Here is a 16791-nt window from a genome sequence, read left to right as displayed (position 1 = left end):
GTCTATCTCGTTTCCTTTTATTGCTCTTTGTATGGAAGTTCTAGGTCTTAATATTGCAGCTTCAGTTGCAATTCCATTTGCTTGATTTCACATGAAACCTCTTCAGCTTTGTATGCTTCGTATGTGCTGTAGGGATCATACTCTACTGTCTCAAAAGATTTTTCTGGATCACAGAACAAGTCAGTTCCTGACTTGGTAGCTGGATCATTAGTTCATTATTCAGGGGGATTCTTTTGCTCTTCCTACCTGGACTGTGATCTCTACAGATGCAAGTCTTTCAGGTTGGGGAGCTGTTTGGGGGTCTCTAAAGAGCACAAGGGGTTTGGGCTTCACGGGAGGCAAGATTCCCAATAAATATTCTATGTTTAGAGCCCATCAGACTTGACCTTACCCATTCTGAGTTTACGAGACCACACCTGGTTATATTTGTTGGTGATGGTTATTTATTTTTGTGGTTCTTAATTCCTTTTTCTATCTTTTTTGCTTTGCTATATGTCAGACTAGTTTCTGGTAAGGTGGGAGGGATTATATAGAGCTCTTGGGGTTTGGGAATCTTTGCCAAGTGGTCAAGAAAGGTAATTCCCAGGAGTAATGGATCTTGGACTCTCAACACCATGAAATAAATACCTTTTTCAAGTAAGCATAAATTATGTTTTAGTGTCAGTTTGTTTAACCTTTTTATTAGATGATCAGTTTGATTCTGCTCTTTATTTACCATTATGAATTTTATTTGAAACTAGTTACCAAAATTAGTTAGTTATTATTGATGCAAGTTTCCTTTAGCCTTAAAATGACATAAGAGGAATAGCTGCACAATCACATATTCTAAATAAAATAAATAGATATTTATTTGTGCATATTAAAAACAGGAAAAATTAGTTGTATATAGTCAAAACAAAGGGATCAGGATTTCCCCAAAAATACATTTTCAGACCTCCCAACTGTCCCTAATTCTGATCTCTGTGCCTATTTTCTAAAATTCCCTTAGCCCCACCCTTATGCCACACGAACACACCCAGGCACTTCCATGATTCCACCCACTTTTCACCTGTAACCCCACCCCTCCTAACAAGGCTCTGCCAACTAAATAGCAATGCCACCCTAACCTACTGAGTCCCTAATACCTAGCCACAAATGTAGGGGGTATGCATTTTGTTATCCCTGCCCTATTAATATGCAATTCTATTCATATTTGGTTGGCATTAAAGCTTGTTATTGCAAGACTTTGATAGAAGCAAACCCCTTCAGCACCAGTGGTGACTGGTTAGGTTTCCCGGAAAAGGGGTGTACTGTGTTAGAACTCTGTTTTGTAGGCCTAAATTACTATAACTACTTTACAACTGAATTTTGATACTTATTTATATTTGTATACTGTGGAAAAAAGTTCTTAAACGTCCTGCACGTGTCCTCTTTTATAGAGGAGTAATAATGATTTCATTTTAAAATGATTTTGTCTACAACTGAGGTAAATTTACATCTTTAAAAACCATTATATTCACTGTAGTGACTAATAGTTTTATTCCTCAGATTGAGGAAGAGCGTACTGAAACTCAAAGATTGCTTTCACAAGAGCGCAATGCCAGACGCCTTCAAGAAGCTGCTCTAAACAACCTGATGAAGAAAAGTGAAACTGAAGAAAATAGAAAAACACTGACAAAAAGTACAGAGGTACAGTAAAAATAAAATGGTTGCTGTAAATATGTATTATGATTTATATTCATGTTCCTCTGTTTTGATCCTTCGTATGCTCAGAGGCCTTCACTGCTTCTTCAGTTATTTGTATTGGTTTATGCTATCTTAATGTTCCTTTTCTCAGGACATAATATAAGCTGATTGCCGCCGTCACTGTCAGAAAGATGTTTGCCATCATGAGAGGTTTCACATCGGAAGCTTACAGATCAAATATGAGATAAATCTCACAGTACATAAAGATATATAATTATTAAATTTTGACTGCAAAGGGATCACATAGATAAACTCCATCAAATACAAAATATATATTAATACTCATATGGACTTTCCCTCCTATTTAACGCATGAGCTTCATGCCTCCTAAAGTATGGTGAGAAACATATGTGACACACTAAGGAGAGGAAGAAACATATATCAATCCTTCTTAGTAAAAGCAAAAAGGAACATGGACAAATTATTACTTATATCACATTTCTCCAACATAGGTGTGTCCGGTCCACGGCGTCATCCTTACTTGTGGGATATTCTCTTCCCCAACAGGAAATGGCAAAGAGCCCAGCAAAGCTGGTCACATGATCCCTCCTAGGCTCCGCCTACCCCAGTCATTCTCTTTGCCGTTGTACAGGCAACATCTCCACGGAGATGGCTTAGAGTTTTTTAGTGTTTAACTGTAGTTTTTCATTATTCAATCAAGAGTTTGTTATTTTTAAATAGTGCTGGTACGTACTATTTACTCAGAAACAGAAAAGAGATGAAGAATTCTGTTTGTATGAGGAAAATGATTTTAGCAACCGTAACTAAAATCCATGGCTGTTCCACACAGGACTGTTGAGAGCAATTAACTTCAGTTGGGGGAACAGTTTGCAGTCCCTTGCTGCTTGAGGTATGACACATTCTAACAAGACGATGTAATGCTGGAAGCTGTCATTTTCCCTATGGGATCCGGTAAGCCATGTTTATTACGATTGTAAATAAGGGCTTCACAAGGGCTTATTTAAACTGTAGACTTTTTCTGGGCTAAATCGATTGATTATTAACACATATTTAGCCTTGAGGAATCATTTTATCTGGGTATTTTGATATAATAATATCGGCAGGCACTGTTTTAGACACCTTATTCTTTAGGGGCTTTCCCAAAGCATAGGCAGAGTCTCATTTTCGCGCCGGTGTTGCGCACTTGTTTTTGAGAGGCATGGCATGCAGTCGCATGTGAGAGGAGCTCTGATACTTATAAAAGACTTCTGAAGGCGTCATTTGGTATCGTATTCCCCTTTGGGTTTGGTTGGGTCTCAGCAAAGCAGATACCAGGGACTGTAAAGGGGTTTAAAGCTTAAAACGGCTCCGGTTCCGTTATTTTAAGGGTTAAAGCTTCCAAAATTGGTGTGCAATATTTTCAAGGCTTTAAGACGCTGTGGTGAAAATTTGGTGAATTTTGAACAATTCCTTCATGTTTTTTCGCAATTGCAGTAATAAAGTGTGTTCAGTTTAAAATTTAAAGTGACAGTAACGGTTTTATTTTAAAACGTTTTTTGTACTTTCTGATCAAGTTTATGCCTGTTTAACATGTCTGAACTACCAGATAGACTGTGTTCTGAATGTGGGGAAGCCAGAATTCCTATTCATTTAAATAAATGTGATTTATGTGATAATGACAATGATGCCCAAGACGATTCCTCAAGTGAGGGGAGTAAGCATGGTACTGCATCATTCCCTCCTTCGTCTACACGAGTCTTGCCCACTCAGGAGGCCCCTAGTACATCTAGCGCGCCAATACTCCTTACTATGCAACAATTAACGGCTGTAATGGATAATTCTGTCAAAAACATTTTAGCCAAAATGAACCCTTGTCAGCGTAAGCGTGGCTGCTCTGTTTTAGTTACTGAAGAGCATGACGACGCTGATATTAATATCTCTGAAGGGCCCCTAACCCAATCTGAGGGGGCCAGGGAGGTTTTGTCTGAGGGAGAAATTACTGATTTAGGGAACATTTCTCAGCAGGCTGAATCTGATGTGATTACATTTAAATTTAAATTGGAACATCTCCGCATTTTGCTTAAGGAGGTATTATCCACTCTGGATGATTGTGAAAATTTAGTCATCCCAGAGAAACTATGTAAAATGGACAAGTTCCTAGAGGTGCCGGGGCTCCCAGAAGCTTTTCCTATACCCAAGCGGGTGGCGGACATTGTTAATAAAGAATGGGAAAGGCCCGGTATTCCTTTCGTCCCTCCCCCCATATTTAAAAAAATTGTTTCCTATGGTCGACCCCAGAAAGGACTTATGGCAGTCAGTCCCCAAGGTCGAGGGAGCGGTTTCTACTTTAAACAAACGCACCACTATTCCCATAGAGGATAGTTGTGCTTTCAAAGATCCTATGGATAAAAAATTAGAAGGTTTGCTTAAAAAGATGTTTGTTCAGCAGGGTTACCTTCTACAACCCATTTCATGCATTGTCCCTGTCACTACTGCCGCATATTTCTGGTTTGATGAACTGCTTAAGGTGCTCGATAGTGACTCTCCTCCTTATGAGGAGATTATGGACAGAATCAATGCTCTCAAATTGGCTAATTCTTTCACTCTAGACGCCTCTTTGCAATTGGCTAAGTTAGCGGCTAAGAACTCTGGGTTTGCTATTGTGGCGCGCAGAGCGCTTTGGTTGAAATCTTGGTCGGCTGATGCGTCTTCCAAGAACAAGCTACTAAACATTCCTTTCAAGGGGAAAACGTTGTTTGGTCCTGACTTGAAAGAGATTATCTCTGATATCACTGGGGGTAAGGGCCACGCCCTTCCTCAGGATCGGCCTTTCAAGGCAAAAAATAGACCTAATTTTCGTCCCTTTCGTAAAAACGGACCAGCCCAAGGTGCTACGTCCTCTAAGCAAGAGGGTAATACTTCTCAGGCCAAGCCAGCTTGGAGACCAATGCAAGGCTGGAACAAGGGAAAGCAGGCCAAGAAACCTGCCACTGCTACCAAGACAGCATGAAATATTGGCCCCCGATCCGGGACCGGATCTGGTGGGGGGCAGACTCTCTCTCTTCGCTCAGGCTTGGGCAAGAGATGTTCTGGATCCTTGGGCGCTAGAAATAGTCTCCCAGGGTTATCTTCTGGAATTCAAGGGACTTCCCCCAAGGGGGAGGTTCCACAGGTCGCAGTTGTCTTCAGACCACATAAAAAGACAGGCGTTCTTACATTGTGTAGAAGACCTGTTAAAAATGGGAGTGATTCATCCTGTTCCATTAAGAGAACAAGGGATGGGGTTCTACTCCAATCTGTTCATAGTTCCCAAAAAAGAGGGAACGTTCAGACCAATCCTAGATCTCAAGATCTTAAACAAATTTCTCAAGGTCCCATCGTTCAAGATGGAAACCATTCGAACTATCCTTCCTTCCATCCAGGAAGGTCAATTCATGACCACGGTGGATTTAAAGGATGCGTATCTACATATTCCTATCCACAAGGAACATCGTCGGTTCCTAAGGTTTGCATTCCTGGACAAACATTACCAGTTCGTGGCGCTTCCTTTCGGATTAGCCACTGCTCCAAGGATTTTCACAAAGGTACTAGGGTCCCTTCTAGCGGTGCTAAGACCAAGGGGCATTGCAGTAGTACCTTACCTGGACGACATTCTGATTCAAGCGTCGTCCCTTCCTCAAGCAAAGGCTCACACGGACATTGTCCTGGCCTTTCTCAGATCTCACGGCTGGAAAGTGAACGTGGAAAAGAGTTCTCTATCCCCGTCAACAAGGGTTCCCTTCTTGGGAACAATTATAGACTCCTTAGAAATGAGGATCTTTCTAACAGAGGCCAGAAAAACAAAGCTTCTGGACTCTTGTCGGATACTTCATTCCGTTCCTCTTCCTTCCATAGCTCAGTGCATGGAAGTGATCGGGTTGATGGTGGCGGCGATGGACATAGTTCCTTTTGCGCGCATTCATCTAAGACCATTACAACTGTGCATGCTCAGTCAGTGGAATGGGGACTATACAGACTTGTCTCCGAAGATACAAGTAAATCAGAGGACCAGAGACTCACTCCGTTGGTGGCTGTCCCTGTACAATCTGTCTCAAGGGATGATGTTCCACAGACCAGAGTGGGTCATTGTCACGACCGACGCCAGTCTGATAGGCTGGGGCGCGGTCTGGGGATCCCTGAAAGCTCAGGGTCTTTGGTCTCGGGAAGAATCTCTTCTACCGATAAATATTCTGGAACTGAGAGCGATATTCAATGCTCTCCAGGCCTGGCCCCAGCTTGCGAGGACCAGGTTCATACGGTTTCAATCAGACAACATGACGACTGTTGCGTACATCAACCATCAGGGGGGAACAAGGAGTTCCCTAGCGATGGAAGAAGTAACCAAAATTATTCTTTGGGCGGAGTCTCACTCCTGCCACCTGTCTGCTATCCACATCCCAGGAGTGGAAAATTGGGAAGCGGATTTTCTGAGTCGGCAGACATTGCATCCGGGGGAGTGGGAACTCCATCCGGAAATCTTTGCCCAAGTCACTCACCTGTGGGGCATTCCAGACATGGATCTGATGGCCTCTCGTCAGAACTTCAAAGTTCCTTGCTACGGGGCCAGATCCAGGGATCCCAAGGCGGCTCTAGTGGATGCACTAGTAGCACCTTGGACCTTCAAACTAGCTTATGTGTTCCCGCCATTTCCTCTCATCCCCAGGCTGATAGCCAGGATCAAGCAGGAGAGGGCGTCGGTGATCTTGATAGCTCCTGCGTGGCCACGCAGGACTTGGTATGCAGATCTGGTGAATATGTCATCGGCTCCACCTTGGAAGCTACCTTTGAGACGAGACCTTCTTGTTCAGGGTCCGTTCGAACATCCGAATCTGGTTTCACTCCAGCTGACTGCTTGGAGATTGAACGCTTGATTTTATCGAAGCGAGGATTCTCAGATTCTGTTATCGATACTCTTGTTCAGGCCAGAAAGCCTGTGACTAGAAAGATTTACCACAAAATTTGGAAAAAATATATCTGTTGGTGTGAATCTAAAGGATTCCCTTGGGACAAGGTTAAGATTCCTAGGATTCTATCCTTCCTTCAAGAAGGATTGGAAAAAGGATTATCTGCAAGTTCCCTGAAGGGACAGATTTCTGCCTTGTCGGTATTACTTCACAAAAAGCTGGCAGCTGTGCCAGATGTTCAAGCCTTTGTTCAGGCTCTGGTTAGAATCAAGCCTGTTTACAAACCTTTGACTCCTCCTTGGAGTCTCAATTTAGTTCTTTCAGTTCTTCAGGGGGTTCCGTTTGAACCCTTACATTCCATTGATATTAAGTTATTATCTTGGAAAGTTTTGTTTTTAGTTGCGATTTCTTCTGCTAGAAGAGTCTCAGAATTATCTGCTCTGCAGTGTTCTCCTCCTTATCTGGTGTTCCATGCAGATAAGGTGGTTTTACGTACTAAACCTGGTTTTCTTCCAAAAGTTGTTTCTAACAAAAACATTAACCAGGAGATTATCGTACCTTCTCTGTGTCCAAAACCAGTTTCAAAGAAGGAACGTTTGTTGCACAATTTGGATGTTGTTCGCGCTCTAAAATTCTATTTAGATGCTACAAAGGATTTTAGACAAACATCTTCCTTGTTTGTTGTTTATTCAGGTAAAAGGAGAGGTCAAAAAGCAACTTCTACCTCTCTCTCTTTTTGGATTAAAAGCATCATCAGATTGGCTTACGAGACTGCCGGACGGCAGCCTCCCGAAAGAATCACAGCTCATTCCACTAGGGCTGTGGCTTCCACATGGGCCTTCAAGAACGAGGCTTCTGTTGATCAGATATGTAGGGCAGCGACTTGGTCTTCACTGCACACTTTTACCAAATTTTACAAGTTTGATACTTTTGCTTCTTCTGAGGCTATTTTTGGGAGAAAGGTTTTGCAAGCCGTGGTGCCTTCCATTTAGGTGACCTGATTTGCTCCCTCCCTTCATCCGTGTCCTAAAGCTTTGGTATTGGTTCCCACAAGTAAGGATGACGCCGTGGACCGGACACACCTATGTTGGAGAAAACAGAATTTATGTTTACCTGATAAATTTCTTTCTCCAACGGTGTGTCCGGTCCACGGCCCGCCCTGGTTTTTTTAATCAGGTCTGATATTTTATTTTCTTTAACTACAGTCACCACGGTACCATATGGTTTCTCCTATGCAAATATTCCTCCTTAACGTCGGTCGAATGACTGGGGTAGGCGGAGCCTAGGAGGGATCATGTGACCAGCTTTGCTGGGCTCTTTGCCATTTCCTGTTGGGGAAGAGAATATCCCACAAGTAAGGATGACGCCGTGGACCGGACACACCGTTGGAGAAAGAAATTTATCAGGTAAACATAAATTCTGTTATTCAGAGGTGTGGTGATACATGTAATCATTTGTCCATATTCCCACATGAACTAATGCCCTCTAGCTGTGAAAACTGTCAAAAGCAATGAGGCTCTGTAGGAAACTGAAGCTGACAGTTTTTTAGTTTTAATTTAAATAAAAGACATGCAAAGTGCAATCTAATTTGTAAAAGATACACACACAAGTTATGCGTCTAATTTGTTTAAGTTGCTCAGAAACTTTGAAGGAATAATCAGAATTCGTAAATTCACAATCCTAAATACACTGCTGTATACAAAATAACATTCAAAATAGAAAGTGCAAGTTTAAATGTAATAAAATGTAATCTGAAGTGTAAAGTGATATAATATAGAAAGCACAAAGTGTCATGGTATGCAGTGCTATATTGCACTGGGCATGTCTCTTCTTCACATACAGAAATGCAGGGACCGCCCCTTGGAGAAGTGAAGCAAAATCTGCCTTTTGAAAATTTCACTAGGGATCTTGCAGTGCTAGAGGATTATTTTAGAATATCTCACCTGAGCGGAGAGGTTTTGAATATCAGGGCCTCAGAGAGATATTTGAAAATCATAAATCTGCAATCAGACAGTCCTTTAAAAATGGAGCATCAAAACAGCCTGCAAAAGGGGACATCAGATTTCAACTTTACACACGATCCTGATTGATCACGTTCCGGTGCCTTAATGTGGTGGATTCCAGATTGATTTATTAATTCAACACTGTGACTCCTATGGGTATTCACTCTGTGATTGATTATAGATGATTTTTACTAAGAAGGACTGATATGTGTATCTTCCTCTCCTTAGTGTGTCACATAAGTTTTTCACCATACTTTAAGAGGCATGAATCTAATGCTTTAAATAGGAGGGAAAGTCCATATGAGTATTGGTATATATTTTTGTAATTAATGTAGTTTATCTATGTAATTCCTTTGCTGTCAAAACTGAATAATGGCTAGTAAACACATGCTGCTTATATACTGTGAGATTTAGCTCACATTGGGCTAGATTACAAGTGGCACGCTATTTAGCGCTCTCGCTCGAGTAATAAATCCGCTAGAAGCAAGCTTTGAGTTGAAAGTTAAATGTTTTCGCACAAAAAGCCGAACTTCGAATATCGTGACCATGTTAACATATTCCCCCTTTGACTTCAATGGAGCACGAAAAGCTGAAAAAAACCCCACCCATACTAGCACACAAACCCGCTTGCGTTTAACCAGGTGCGTAACCCGACATGAAATATTTATTTTTCACATTACAATGTTTTTTCACATAGTAGAATATGTTCTATTTATTCTTAAATACATAAATACATATTTCTCTCATGTTTTTTGGTAATATATATATATATATATATATATATATATACACATATACACAGGAATATCTATTTAAAAATACTTATAATATATTCCCCTATGTAAGTGAACGTTGGAATGTGAAATATTTACAGTTAATACATAGTTAAACTATTTATTAAATACGAATATTGCATAAATATGTTTTTTTATGTTTTTAGCTACTTGACTGCAGAGGGCTCCAATGCACTTATATATATATACAGTATGTCTATATATGTATACATATGTATCTTTGTGTTTATATGTGTATATATGTCTGTAAATACATATATACACACATAAATACATATGTGTACACACACACACATACATATATATATATATATATATATATCCCAGACAAAGTGCACTCCAAGTTTTAGCACAACAGTCTTGGGTGCAGCCACACAGATAAGTATAGAAACAGAGGGAAGCTCACTCCAAAGGTCTTCAATAATCAAAGGTCACTTTAATTGTAATCGTTTTCGAGTCCAAGCAGACTCGTCCTCAGACAAGCAGTGTACAATTGCACTTACCACCACCCGAAATATAACAGTGTCACAGCAGGACGTCACGTTCTCCTTAGTAGACACTCCCCCAACATTGGCGTCATCATCTAAAGCAGCGTGAGTCTGCATCTATAAAACCTCTAAGTGAAAAAGACATTAAAATTCTTAAAGTGTCATAACAAAAATAACAGCAAGTAGTCGACGTTAGAACAGAAAAATTGTGAAAATACTTAAGCAAACAATGCCCGTGCGTATGTTCTCACTGTCCATTTCCGGGCTTAAGGCAGTTACCATAGTAACAGACGCTGCAGGATCGGCAAATATACGGATTGTGTGATCATACGATCGGACATTATTGCTAAGACTATTCAATTAGCACAAGATAAGACGGAAAGGAGGATATGATGTGCCACATGTCTGAGTCGCATATTCTCAATATTAAATTCAGAGCGGTAACCTTAGTAACTAACACTCACAATCACACAGTAGGAACTATAAGTGCCGGAGATATGAGAATAGACGGCCAGTCATGTTGACACAGCCCAATCATATGGTATACATTGCAAATCAAACCACATACAATCGGGACAGTGTCCCTAGTTAAAGGGATAGATAATCACAGGGATGCGCATGAAAGAAAGAGACATTACCTCTGAGTACAGGGAATTAATAATAGAAGACCCGGGAAAAGGAGATATATCAGCTATCAAAGTAGAGGCTACACTTAAAAATAAGGGATATCTATTAAGTGATGGAAATCCAATGGATTTAATCAAAGAACCCAGGTAATATAATAATAGGGAGACTATTTGAGGCAGTCAAATGGATCGTAGATCTCAAATAGATCAATATGAACTATTACAAAAAGACCTGCCAGTCTAAATGGGTATTAAGACCCTTTGGCACGATTGTTTCCAGATGAAAAGTCCACTTGGCCTCTCTTTGTAGCAATTGATTTGCTACCCCGACTGAGTAGCTCCGTCAAAAGGGTCCTTCCTGTACCTGGAACCTGTAGCTGTGGAGCGGGGAAAGTAATTTTAGTAAGATCCCACCCTAATAACCAGACAAGACCGGTATTAAGGTTAAACACGAACAGACTTTATTAGGAAAACCACACTGCTTATATACACATTGGCCATCTTGATAAGAGCCTTATCTGATCCCAAGATTACCGCCATTACCGCCCCTCCAGACCGACTTGCGCCTCTATGAGAACAATAGGCACATAGGGATCCCACAATAGATAGGTTGCAATCTCGGGGTGATCCCAAGGGAGCGGCAGCTATTCCCGGGTACCATTGTAGAACTCCGGGCCCCAAGTTGTCTCAGTCCAAAAAGCGCCATGATCCGAGCGGCAAATGATCAAAGGTACACAGCGTGGTAGCGATAAGCTCTTTCAAGGCAAAAGTTCAAGCAGTGTAGTCACAAAACAAAGGAGGTCGGTGAAAACACATTAATCCAATAATGGGGAGGTGGCCTTGGCAGTGTGTTATCTGTGACATATACATATTTAGACATGTATATGTATGTATCTCTATGTTAAAGTCCTTTGCTCACCTGAAAACTCATATATTTGAGCCCTTATAATTTTATTTTGCAATTTTTTTAAAATATTTTTTCATTAGACTGTGTTAATGAGTGTAACTGTACTGTTAAATGTATTTTTGATGTTTTTTGTGCAACTTTTTTGACTTGTGTTAAATTCATTTGCGCTCAAGCAAATGCATTTACTTTCAACTTGTAATATGAGCTCTATTTGAATTGTGTGCAAAGAGCTGTGATTAACCCCTTATCGCTTGCGCACAACAGTTAGCGTGCCACTCGTAATCTAGTACAATTAGGGCTAGATTTATCAAAGGCTAGGCGAACTCTGTATGTGCTTCACCTGTAACTGCACCCCAGCTCGCCTCCCGAGAAGCGCACATGTGTGCCTGAATTCATCAAAAAAATAGACGTAACTTTGCGCAGACGAGCTGGGTCGTAATAATGATAAATTTCGCCTGTTGGAAAAAGCATTTACTCCCTATTTACCACAGTACATCCCTTTAAATATTTATACCGCCATGTTTTTATTCTTAAAAAAGCATTTTTTAGGTAACTATTTAGTTTATATTTATATTATATAATGTTTCTGTGCTGTTTTTGCCATATATTGATAATTTAAGATCACAAAAATAAATATATCAATATATCGAGATTTATATATATATATATATATATATATATATATATATATATATATATATATATATATATATATACCAATGAACAAATAGCTGCACTCACTGTTCCTTTAAATAAAAATATTTATTTATGTGACGTTTCGGGGACCGTATCCCCTTCCTCAGACGTCTGAGGAAGGGGATACGGTCCCCGAAACGTCACATAAATAAATATTTTTATTTAAAGGACCAGTGAGTGCAGCTATTTGTTCATTGGTATTATTCATTTTTTGAATGTACCCTGGCAGATTGAATTTGGAAGTGAGAGTGCTCTCCTGTTGTTTATATATATATATATATATATATATATAACTGTTGGTACCCATATGCGCCTGTGGAAGTGCAAATTTCTGGCAATAACAGTCTCTTCTTGGCGATGAGCCTTTGAAAAATTAGTTAAAAGAAGAAAGTACTGCATCACAAGATGTAAAAGCATGTATTATAATGGTGTTCGCCTCAGTCTATATGGCGAAATTTCAGTTCCCTATCAGCGCCAAGCAATGATAAATAAGAAACTGGGCTTATTTGTAGGTCGGGCTGTTAAATTACGCCTATTACTAATGTATATGGTTGCACTCGGGAGCGCGCCCGTGTGCCTAGGCGAATGCAAGCGGAGTGCGAAGAAGTTTCTTTCAGATTTGCGCAATTATAGGTGCAGAGTGCTTTGATAAATATGACGATCAGTTTGTATGCGCTATTTTGGACAGAATTATAGGAGAATGGCTTTGATAAATCTAGCCCTTAATATGGCTACATATAAAATTAGTTAACTTTTGATAGTGACTTTGATCTGTTAATTATGTAGCTTCGGATCTGCACCTCTCATGACGGCACACATTATTCTGACAACCATGGTGGCGATCGGCTTGTATTGTTGATTCCAATCACCATGGTTACAGGCTGTGTTGTGATGACGTCATTGGGATGTGTCGGATATGCAATTGGTGCACATGCCAGGGGATCAGCAGCGGTTTGTTATTGTGTCATTGGTGTTTGTGTATATATAACGTGGTGATAGGCTGTTTTTCTTTCCTAAGATATGGAGAGTCCACAACATTATCAATTACTAGTGGGAATATCACTCCTGGCCAGCAGGAGGAGGCAAATAACACCACAGCAGAGCTGTTAAGTGTCACTTCACTACCCATAATCCCCAGTCATTCTCTTTGCCTCTGTCATCGGAGGAGGTGACGTTTGGGGTCTGAAGAAAATTTTATTTCCTTTTGCTACAAGCAAGATTTTTGGGTATAGCTGTAGTCCACGTCAATCTCTGCAGTAGAGTAGTGGTGGCTTAAAAGCAGTTAGAAAGTTGTGAGGTAGTCCTTGCTGGGTTTTCTAACATATTTGCTTCCCATGGTATAGAAAGTCAGAGTAGGTTTACTCTGTTCTTTCTTTTTCCACAGGTCTCTGTAAGGAGTATTTGTCCTTTCACGCTTTGTGAGCTGTCTACCTGCCGGACAGCTGGATTTGCAGGTAAGTGCTTTTGTCTCTAGGTTTGGAAAACTTGGACTTTAAAGGAATTAATCTGCATTTTAATTATGGGACATGTAAATCCTTGGTACAGGCACTATGCAAGGCACAATGTATGTGAGAGACTTTGGTTAACTTCCCTTTATAGGCATGAAGAGCTTTCACTAATGACGCAGCGTCAATTCAGCCGGTCACGTCTCTCTGCCTCTTCCGTTCTCTGATATCTCCAGAGCGGCGTTGCTGCTCTAGCCGACTTCAGGTGTCTGGCCAGCTCTTTGTATTCAGTTGTGTTTATTCCGGAGGGGCAAGTAAAGCATCTTTTTGAGGTGTACAGATGCTCTAATTGGGTCACATTTTTAGAGCGCTAAGGGCAATAGAGTTACTGTTTTAAGTGCCAGTAATTTTATTATTTGAGTGTATTCTGCTCAGTTTTTTTTTTTTTTTTTGTATTTATTTTTTATTGAAGGGCATACAAAAGAAACATAACAGTCTGTTACCAATTATTACAGAGTGTTCTCAACACCAACAAAAAAAATTAACAGATTCATACATCAAAGATTGCAGAACACATCGGTATACAAAAGTTCCAGCACTTATTTTATGTGATATTATAGCAAAGCTTAATTTTGTATGATATATAACATTTCTATACCTATACAACATCTTTTATGCCCTCCGTGTGTGCTGGGGTGACTCCTGTTATATTTTACCAGGTTTAACTAACATTTTATGTAGTTATATGCCCTCCAGTTATCAGTTACCACATGACCTAACTTAATATTATGAGAGTCTTGCTGAGTTAAGAAAGAAGAAAGGAGAGAAACAAAGGAGGAGAAAAGAAAAGAAAAGGGGGGGGGAAAAAAAAAAAAAAAAAAAAAAAAAAGGGGGGGGGAAGGGGAGGGAAGGGAGATCGCTACTGGTTAGTTTTTATATATTATGCCTGTATTTTTGAATAAAAACTAACCATTTTTTTTCAAAGCTGAGTTGTTGCTGGGGTCCATTGTTAAAATTGTCCGTCTGTTCTATTATATATTGGGAATGGAGTAGATGTGTAAGATTGTTAAGTGTGGGTGGACGCATCGCTTGCCAGTTTTTTAATATAAGATATCTGGCGCCCAATATTACAGTATTGATAAAATTATTATTGCGCATCTCGTGAGTGGTGTTTGTTAGAAGGAAGAATATATTGGCTTGTGATAAGGTAATTTGTGCGTGAAATAGTTGATTCAACCAAAACTGTATCCGTTTCCAGAATTGCAAGATTTTTGGGCATGACCAAAACATGTGGACCAGGTCGGCCACCACGGATCTACATCTTGGGCATAACTTTGACGTTTGATCATACCATTTATTTATATCTGCGGGAGTTATGTAAAAGCGATTTAAAATTTTAAATTGTGATTCGCGCCATGACGCCGATAGAGTAGCATGCTCCGCCACTATTGTACTGTGTTTCAGCTGTTCGATATCTATTGTGGGAATATCACTTAGCCATTTAGCCTGGATTCTTACCAGATTGGCTTCACCTTTCTGTACTAATATCATTCTGTACCAGTAACTGATAGAGTGCTTTCCTGCTTTATATAAGGAAAGGCCCATTCTTATGCCAGGATGGAGCCAGTGACCCGTTTGATTTTGAACTAGTTCATTATACCAATGTCGCACTTGCAAGTACGCATAAAAATCTCTATACAGAAGTTGGAACTTGGCTTTAAGAAAGATAAAAGTGTGTATGTTCGTGGTCTCAGTATCACGAAGATGAATTAAGTGAGTAAGACCTTGTGTTGCCCATCTTTTAAATACTCTATTACTTAATCCAGGACTAAAGCATGGATTCTTGGCAATAGGTACTAGCTCAGAGATTTGGGGGTTGTCGTTCATGCATAAACGAATGTATTGCCATGCTTTGATGACATTTACTATGGTGCATTTAGTCTTGAGCTTAGCTGGGAGTGCTTTAATAGGACAGTGTAATAGCGCAATTAATGAATAAGGGGAGATTAGTTTTTGTTCAACTTCAAGTGAAGCAATATAAGATCTTTCCGTGATCCAGTCCATGGCGACCTTAGCCAAACAGATATTATTATAGAGTGCGAATATGGGGAATGATAGTCCACCATATTGTCTAAGATGAGCCAATTTGTCTAGTGCGACCCTATTCTTACCCATGCCCCATAAAAAGGTCCTAATTCGTTTGTCCAGAAGCTTGATATCTTTTTTTGCTAGTATAAGGGGTGTATTCTGCATGGTATATAGTAGTTTGGGTAATATGGTCATCTTGATTAGGTTAATTTTAGCCGTTAGTGAGAGGGGAATTTTCGTCCAGTTCAACAGATCTGCTTCAATTTTGTTTAGAAGTGGTGCGAAGTTTTGTTCATACCATTCTAATGGATTTCTGCTAATTCTAATACCAAGATATGTAATGTAGTGTTCTGCAACATTAAATGGAGGCGTATAATTTGTTTGCGGGTTTGGATTTAGCCAAAGTAGGTCAGACTTGTTAATATTAATTTTGTAGCCTGAGAATGAACCAAATGCTTCGATAGTCTTTAATATATGGGGAATCTCGGCTTGGGGATCTTTGAGAAAAATTAATACATCGTCTGCGTAAAGCAGGATTTTGAAAGCTTTATCGCCTATGTTAAGCCCTTCTAGTTGAGTTTTTAGCATTAATGCTAGAGGTTCTAATGCCAAATTGAATAATAGTGGTGAAATTGGACACCCTTGACGGGTACCTGTCTTGATATCAAAAGAATCTGTGAGTGAGCCGTTTACCAAGAACATTGATGATGCATTTGAATATAATGCCCTAATACAAGTGGGGAAGTTCCCTATAAATCCAAACTGTTTCATGGCATAGAATAAGTGGTCCCAGGTAATCGAATCAAATGCTTTTCGGGCATCGAGAGAGAGAATAGCTGGGTCGGCCTGTTGGTGGGTTTTATTTGCATGTAGGAAGTCAATTAGCAAAAAAATTTTCCTAGTACTGGCCATTGAATTCCGCTGTACCATAAAGCCGACCTGGTCCACATGTATTAGGGCTTCAAGAATGGGTTTTAATCTATGTGCCAGAATTGCAGTGAAAATTTTATAATCGACATTTAGGAGTGATATGGGGCGGTATGAATCAGCTATTTCTGGGTCTTTTCCCTTTTTTGGGATTAGTATGATTTTTGATGCAGTAAAATATTTAGAAGGTGTCTTGCCCTTGCCTAGAT

General features: G+C 40.0%; 1 protein-coding gene across 1 annotated transcript in view; it reads left to right on the top strand.

The window, feature by feature from the left end:
- Nucleotides 1-16791, top strand: part of LOC128664358 (ankyrin repeat domain-containing protein 26-like) — a 418274-nt gene that overhangs the window by 272686 nt on the left and 128797 nt on the right. The window contains exon 25 of the mRNA XM_053719196.1: nt 1528-1668. Within this exon, the coding sequence (XP_053575171.1) occupies nt 1528-1668 (141 nt within the window). The remainder of the gene's footprint in view (nt 1-1527; nt 1669-16791) is intronic.

The sequence above is a fragment of the Bombina bombina genome, chromosome 6 (genome assembly GCF_027579735.1).
Source record: "Bombina bombina isolate aBomBom1 chromosome 6, aBomBom1.pri, whole genome shotgun sequence".
In the NCBI taxonomy this organism is placed as follows: Eukaryota; Metazoa; Chordata; class Amphibia; order Anura; family Bombinatoridae; genus Bombina; species Bombina bombina.
This window is presented reverse-complemented; position numbering and strand designations above follow the sequence as displayed.